The sequence below is a fragment of the Bubalus bubalis genome, chromosome 7 (assembly GCF_019923935.1).
Source record: "Bubalus bubalis isolate 160015118507 breed Murrah chromosome 7, NDDB_SH_1, whole genome shotgun sequence".
NCBI classification, from domain to species: domain Eukaryota; kingdom Metazoa; phylum Chordata; class Mammalia; order Artiodactyla; family Bovidae; genus Bubalus; species Bubalus bubalis.
Genome location: NC_059163.1, coordinates 92,835,317 through 92,842,951, shown reverse-complemented (window position 1 = coordinate 92,842,951; position 7,635 = coordinate 92,835,317). Strand labels below are relative to the sequence as shown.

The 7,635-nt window shown below is 39.7% G+C and overlaps 1 protein-coding gene and 1 long non-coding RNA gene across 2 annotated transcripts; both read right to left on the bottom strand.

Annotated features, from left to right (window-relative positions):
* Positions 1-735: 735 nt before the first annotated feature.
* LOC102413806 (NADH dehydrogenase [ubiquinone] iron-sulfur protein 4, mitochondrial) lies at positions 736-1,394 on the bottom strand. The gene has a single exon (XM_006061883.3). The coding sequence runs from the start codon at positions 1,376-1,378 to the stop codon at positions 851-853; it is 528 nt and encodes a 175-aa protein (XP_006061945.1). The 5' UTR covers positions 1,379-1,394; the 3' UTR covers positions 736-850.
* Positions 1,395-5,569: 4,175 nt separating this feature from the next.
* On the bottom strand, positions 5,570-6,952 carry LOC123334568. Its single transcript, XR_006552591.1, has 3 exons — positions 6,609-6,952; positions 6,072-6,142; positions 5,570-5,984 (listed from the first exon to the last, which is right to left on the bottom strand). It is a non-coding gene; the product is annotated as an uncharacterized LOC123334568 (long non-coding RNA).
* Between the last annotated feature and the right edge of the window lie 683 nt (positions 6,953-7,635).

Below are 7,635 nucleotides of genomic sequence, written 5' to 3'. Positions count from 1 at the left end.
TAAGAAAGACAAGAACTTTCTGGCCCTCAAATTCCACTTTGGAAATCTACTTTATAGACCTAGATCAGGTCTATAAAGATTAGGTCTCTTTAAAATGTCTTTTTCATGATATTCACTGAAAAAAATTATTACTATTTTGGAAAGCAATATAACTTAAAATCCAACAAAAAGGAAAATGGCTTAAATTGTGTTTATAAATGATCTGATCTAATTATAAATGTAGTATACTATATTTTTTTTTTAACAAAGAATTGGTTTTTATTTTCTGAGTCTTTTAATTCACAAGAATATAAAATCTTTACCTGAACCATCACAATCATGAAGTACTGATTAGTGGGCAAAGTTTAGTATGGAACACAATTCATTCAGGTTCAAAGAAGCTTAGAGAAACAGTTCTAAATACAGAAGCAAATTTCAATAATAAGGAGATTTGGGCTTAGGTTTATCAGACTGCACAGTAATCATGAATTTCTTTACCTATGATAACAGGAAAATTTGTAAGACAGTATTTTGATAATGATGGCTGGTAGTTTATAAACACTATTAACTTGAGAATGGCCATAAAAAACAAGTGTAAAACTTCAATGTTGCAGCTGATTTCAAACATTTCTTTTAATAGATTTTTTAAGTGCTGAAATTTCATAGAGGTATGATCACCTACCTGTAAAGGAAATTATAACATGTTTAACTTGGGACATCAAAAAACATTTAAAATAGACACCACAAAAATGTTTCTGTAGTTTAAAGGTCAAATTTATTAGGAGATTAAGAGGTGTATTATACACAGACTATAAATACTGCACAGCTGACTTTATTCACAGTCAAGCACAGAGATACAGTCCATGCCAACCTATTTTGTGGATACTCTTGTTCTTTTATTCCAAGAAAAGTTTGCGCCATAAGACTTGGACTTAGGTTTTGGAACCTTTCTCTCCTCAACATCATAGCTCCATCCATTTTTTTCTGCAAAGGCAATTGCATCTTCTTTAGTACTAAAAGTCAGAACCAGGTTGGATAAGGGATCAGCCGTTGACGCCCAACCCATCAAAGGATTTTCCCATCTCTCTCTGGTATCAAACTCCATCTTCCATTTCTTTGTGTTGTTTACTCCAGACTGCATGTTATTGCGAGCAGGAACAAAGATCCTGGCTTTTCTAGTTTTGATATGCTCTTCTGGAACACCAGTTAAAGTAGTAATATCCAATTTTTCATCAACTGTTATGAGTTGCGTGTCTCGAGTTTGGTCCTGTGCCAGCCTCCATGTGGAAGTGCTCAACGACCTGGTGGAAACCTTGGAAACGGAAACGGCAGCTACAGTCGCTACCCTTCTCCCCCACAACGCTTGCCTCAGCGCCACTGACATTGAGACCGCCGCCATCTTGCTACAGGCAGACACTCTAGTATACTATATTTTTAAAAAAAATTCTATCCATGGAAATAAGACTTGAAAGACATGGTAAAATGATAAAAGCAAGTTTGGATAGTAGGTTATAGCTGATTTCTTCTCTGTGTTTGGAGAGACCTTTTACACAACCATGACTTAATAAAACATATTTATATTTAACTATACAACATGTTGGAGGTTCAAATGTCATACTTCTTCAAAGCCTCTTAAGAATCTTCTAAAGAAGGATTAGCATTCATTGGTCAGCTAAAGAAATAGAGACACACAGAACTTAAGTTACTTGGCCTAAGTCACACCATCAGGAAGCAGGAGTGCCAGAATTTGAACCCATTCTTCTTAATTCAAAATTCTGAAATTTATTAAATTATACTATACATATATGTAGGGTTACACAAACATAATTAGTTACAAATAAGAATAACAGCAACTTCTTCTCTAAAAAATACAGCATCAATGTCCAATAGTGAGATTCAGATTTACCAGGCAGATATGCTAACCAGTGATTCTCAGCATTTTGGGGGAAGATGTTGATGCCTTTGAGAATCTGCTGAAAGCCAGAAAAAAGCATATACACACATATGTGAGGGTTTTTTTTTCTATTTAATTAATAAAATCCATGAAGTCTGTCCATATAACCCTGGTTTTATATTGCCTACATGAACTGCCTACAAGAACATGAACTCTAGACAGCAGCAGGCTAGTATTATAAAGTATCTAAACAGCTGGAAAAGGGACATTCCTGGAAGCCCAGTGTCTAAGACTCCATGCTCCCAATGCAGGTTCAATCCCTGGGAACTAGATCCCACATGCCACAACTAAGACCCAGCACATCCAAATAAGTATATTTTTAAAAAATAAATAAATAAAATAGTAATAATTTTTCAGTGAATATTATTTATAAAAATAAATAAATATATTTTAAGAATAAATAAATGTTTAAAAATTTATTTAAAAAATAAATAAACACAGCTTAACTATGCAGAAAGGAGTGTTTAGGACAAACATTTTTCTTCCTCAAGCGTCACTAAAATCCCACAGCAAAGGACAACGACAGTAGAATCAGCACCAGTGGTTGTCCACTGTTAAGTTTTTGAAATAGATCTTATCCTTCCCTTCCCACACCCTTAAAGGTGAAATGATTGGCCAGTGATAAATCCCTACTGCCCCTGTATACTGCATACAAGAGAAACTGAAGGTTTTCTTTGCAGTTACTTCTTCCCAGGACATATTCCTGGACCCAGATGGATGGAAATGGAAAAAGAGTAATACCAAGCTGATAAGACATCTCCAGGCATGAGCCCAACCTCTCTTGCTCAGATCTTCCCTGGCAAGTGCATCTGAGATACTTAGAGAACAAAAGAGATCCTCAGGGCCCTGACATGCTTCATACCACGCTTCCAGGAAGCTCCCAGCACATCACACTGGGCCAGGCCATCATTCATTCATACGTGTTTGGCCATATTCTCTCATCCTACCTCCATATCGCCAAACACACTCACTGGATTATGACTATAAGTCTATTCATGTTGCCCTTCACCCCATCATTCTTTCCTCTTTCAACTCCACAGGACTAAAAAACTGAATTCAAACTTGGTGATGTTTCAGGTTATAAATCTCACACGTTACTGATGACCATCTGCTACAGCACAGTCAGAGGGCCAAGTTGTAGTGCTTAACCTGATGTTTGTTCCCTCTGCATCATGGTCTATGTCTTTCTTGGCTACTCAAGTGCCACATCAGATGGAGATCAGCTCTGACTAAAAAATACAGGACGACAACAATAAAATTCAGAATGAAATTTATGAAACCCTTACTATGTGCCAGGAAATTTGAGCTAGCTGCTTTCAAATATTTTAACCTTACCAAACCCCAAATCTCTGTGAGATCCTTGTTTTACAGGCAAGAAAACTCTGAGAGTGTCAGAGACGTAAAATAACTTTCCCCATATCACACTTGCCCTTGACCCTTATTAGACAAATAGAGCATTTGGCTCAGTGTGTGTTCGTCTCTCAGTCGTGTCTGACTCTTTGTGACCCCATAGATTGCAGCCTGCCAGGCTCCTCTGTCCGTGGAATTTTCCAGGCAAGAATACTGCCATTGGTTGCTATGTCCTCCTCCAGGGGATCTTCCCAACCCAGGGATTGAATGCAAGTCTCCTGCCTTACACGTAGATTCTTTACTATCTGAGCCACCAGGGAAGCCATGTCCCTTACAGAGTCATATTGCAATAGGGCTTCCCAGGTGGCATTAGAACCTGCCTGCCAATGCAGGAGACATAGAGAGGTGGGTTCTATCCCCTGGAGAAGGGCTTAGCAACACACTCTAGTATTCTTGCCTAGAGAATCCACGGACAGAGGAGCCTGGCAGGCTACAGTCCATGGGGTAAAAAAAAATCCACGGACATGACTGAAGCGACTTAGCGCGCACACGCACACACACACACACACACACACACACACACACACAGGTGACTCGGTGGTGGCGAATCTGCCTGTCAAGCAGGAGATGTGGGTTTGATCCCTGCATAAGAAGATCACCTGGACAAGGAAATGGAAACCCACTCCAGTACTCTTGCCTGGAAAATCCCATGGACAGAGGAGCCTGGCAGGCAACAGTCCACAGGGTCACAAAAGAGTCGGACACAACTTAGCGACTAAACAACAACACCATATTGAAATAAGCTTTCTAACCATAACCAAGCATGACACACAATCAAGGACATAGTTTATGAGCTCAAATTCAGGCTCCATGAGCACAGCTTTGCTAAGGGAGCCCTCCCAGATCCACTCTCCATCTGTCTTGGAAATGTAAGCATTATGACAATTGCTTGCATGACAACCTTAGCTAAGTTTTCTATGCTTCTGTTTTTTATAGAGTGGGGATGGTGATATCAGACTGTTTCCTATTTCTTATGCTTATATCAAGAGCAAAAATAAGTCATGTGGATGAGGCTAATTAAATAAACAATTTCCATTTGGATGTCTTGCTTGACTCAGGCACAGCCTAAATTGTTTTAGTGTATGAATTCTGAGCTGTCACAATGAGGAAAGGAATAGCAATCATGGTTGCATGATACGTAAAGAAAGGGTTTCAAGATCATAAAACATAAATGCTTAGCACAAAATATCTCACTTTCATTTTCTAATTGTCCTCACTCAAGTGTTATGTTATCATGTTTTCTCATCTGAATCCTCATAGTATAGCTCAAATCTTTTGGGGGAAAAAAAAAATCAAGAAAAAATTTTAATTGTGACAAAGATTAGTCAAGTGCTCCATAATTCCTTTAATGCTTTCTGAGAATTCAAGATTACATTTCTGAGTTCCACAAAGTTGGTTTGCAGTCATGTGACCAATCCTGATCAGTGGAATGAAGAGAAAAGGAGATAAAGGCCACTTTCAAGGCCTGGTCCTAAAGCCCTTGCATGATTGTATCTGCTCTCTGTGTTCTTCCACAGTGATTGAGGAAGCTGTAGACTGAAAGTAACCATGTCAGAAAATGAAATGATCTACATCTACCTGAAGACTGTGATAAGCACTAGAAAAATAAAACTGTATTTGTATTAAGCCATTGAGATCTAGATATTACTTTTATAGCAGTTAGCATTGCTTGTCCTGATTATATAGTAAGAAAATTTATATTATTCTATCTTTTAAGATTGGGAAACAAAAGTAGAAAAAAAAAGTTTTGAAATCCTAGCAAATTATACAAATTTATAAGTCATTAAGTCCAAGGGTATGTTTCCCTTTCTGGGCAGAATTCCCAACACTGGTGCCCAAATATCTGAGTCTCTATTTTTAATTCTTTTGGGTGTATAACTAAAAGGTGAGTGCTGGATCTTACGGCAGTACACAGTTAACTTTTTTGAGAAACCACCATACTACTTTCCATAGCTGTTGCACCACTTTGCACTCCCAAAGCAGTGCACTAAGCTTGCGATTTTTCTGCATCCTCACCAACACTTACTATTTTTTATTTTTATAATAATAGCCAACTTAATGTATGTGATTTTATTTTTATACATGTGTCCACTGTAATTAATCCTAGTTATGAAAGATAAAAACAGAAGATTTAAATTGAAAAAGAAAATATAATCTATATTTTAAAATAATTTTAAATTTTTATTAATGCTCCTTAGAACATAGTTTTATATGAAAAACTTAACACCAACTTTAATGATTTTCATGAACAGAAAGTGATTAAATATACCTGTCACAGGCAAAGCCCATTAACAACTCCCAGGAGGAAAAAAAAAAAATCTGGATAATAAAATAAAGTCTAAACCTTTTTTTTCCTTTGGCTTGGTCTAGTTTCACTTGCTCTTGGGGTGACGCTCACCAGGAATGCCAGACCAGAGTCCCTCTGATAAACAGGGGAGCCCCACACTTCAGCTCTGCGGTCGTCCTGTAGAAATGCCACGATCCACGCTGACTTAAGATGGCAACACCAGGCGTGTGCAGAGCTGCTGCAGCTGGTAGGTAGGAGCCTGAGCACAGGCTGGTAAGCATGTGGTAGACCTGAAGCTGGGGGAACTTGGCCCTGCCCCTTGCTGAGATGCCTGTGAAGCACCCCTCCCCTGCCCTGTAGAGTTGTGAAGATTAGAGGAGTTAATGTACGTAAAACCCTTCACCCAGTACCTAGCACATTGGAGCCCACAGTAAAGCTTACCTATTAGCATTATTCCCTACATCCTGAAATTCCGATTAGGAAAAGACATCTGCAGGTTTCCAAGAAACAATCTAGAAATTCAATGGTAAATTGGTATCATTACAGGTGTTCTTAGTATACAGAGGGCGTGTCCTGTAACAGGATGGTACTGTGGAGGGGTTAGAGAGAGGCCACCAGGGAAGAGGGAGAAGAAAGACCACCAGAGGCTTTCCTGAGACACAGACCCTAAAAGCAGACACATCTGGTATTTGGAGCTGGCACAACAGAAATAAATTTGAACTCCTATCATCACAAGCTCACCCACTAGTGAACCAATGACTTTAAAGCCTATATGGTCACCAGAGAACAGGTCAGACAGAGTTCTGAGCACCAGGATTTATTTGGGAAGATGGCAAAGGTACCCTCCCTTCCCCATCGCTTCTCTTAACACCTACAGTGGGCCCCTCCTCACCATCCTCTCTGAAAAAATATGACCTCTTTCAGTGAATCCTCTGCAGTTCCTCCTCTCCACTCCGCACACCATGGCCAATTATTTACCTGAAACCCTGCTTGCTTCAAGTCACACTCCTGGCTGATCCTGTTGGGCGAGTGTAAATGCTTCATTCTTACTGCAGTCGATTTCACCCCTCCTCACGCATGAACTTCTTCTCATTAAGAACATCAGTGTGCTTCCCTGGTGGTTCAGTGGTTAAAAAAAAAAAAAAAAAATCTGCCTGCCAGTGCAGGAGACACAGGTTCCATCCCCGCTCCGGGAGGATCCCCCATGCTGCGCCCTGGGCCATTACACCTGAGCCTCTGCTCTAGGGCCCAGGAGCCGCAACTACTGAAGCTCGCGCCTTAGGGCCCGAGCTCCACAAGAGAAGCCGCTGCCATGAGAAGCCCACACACGCAGCTAGACAGCAGCCCCCACTTTCCGCAGCTAGAGGAAAGCCCACGCAGCAACGAAGACCCAGCACAGACAAAATTAAATAAATAAAAGGACATCAGTAATCCTCCAACTGCTGGCGGTAGGGCAGAACGATGCTCTCCTGAACACTTAAGGGCCCAGTTACAGGTCTTGGAGGCATCAAAACTCCGCCAGGCTCTCACGCCTCGCAACTCATTTCAATGCATCCTAGCCAGAATGAAACAAGACATTTTAATTTGCATTAATAAGAAATCTAATAACGGGTATGAAATGTACAGGGTGGGAATATAGTCTGTAATTATGTAATATCTTTGTATGGTGGCAGATGGAAACCAGATTTGTGTTGATCATCTTGAAATGTATACAAATATCAAATCAGTATGTTGTGTAACAGAAACTAATACAGTGTTGTAGGGCTTAAAAAAAAAATTCATAGAAAAAGAGATCAGACTTGTGGTTACCAGAGGCAGGGAGTAGGGAAGAGTGGGAATGAATGAATGTGGTCAAAAGGTGCAAACTTCCAGTTATAAAATAAGTACTAAGGATATAATGTACAACCTGATAAATATAATTAACACCATTGTAAGTTATAGATGAAAGCTGTTAAGAGTAAATTCTGAGTTGTCAGCACAAGGCAAAACCACCTTTTTCTACTTC

Excerpts from the sequence above, each read along its gene's own strand:
- LOC102413806 (XM_006061883.3), bottom strand. The coding sequence starts at position 1,378 with ATGGCGGCGGTCTCAATGTCAGTGGCGCTGAGGCAAGCGTTGTGGGGG.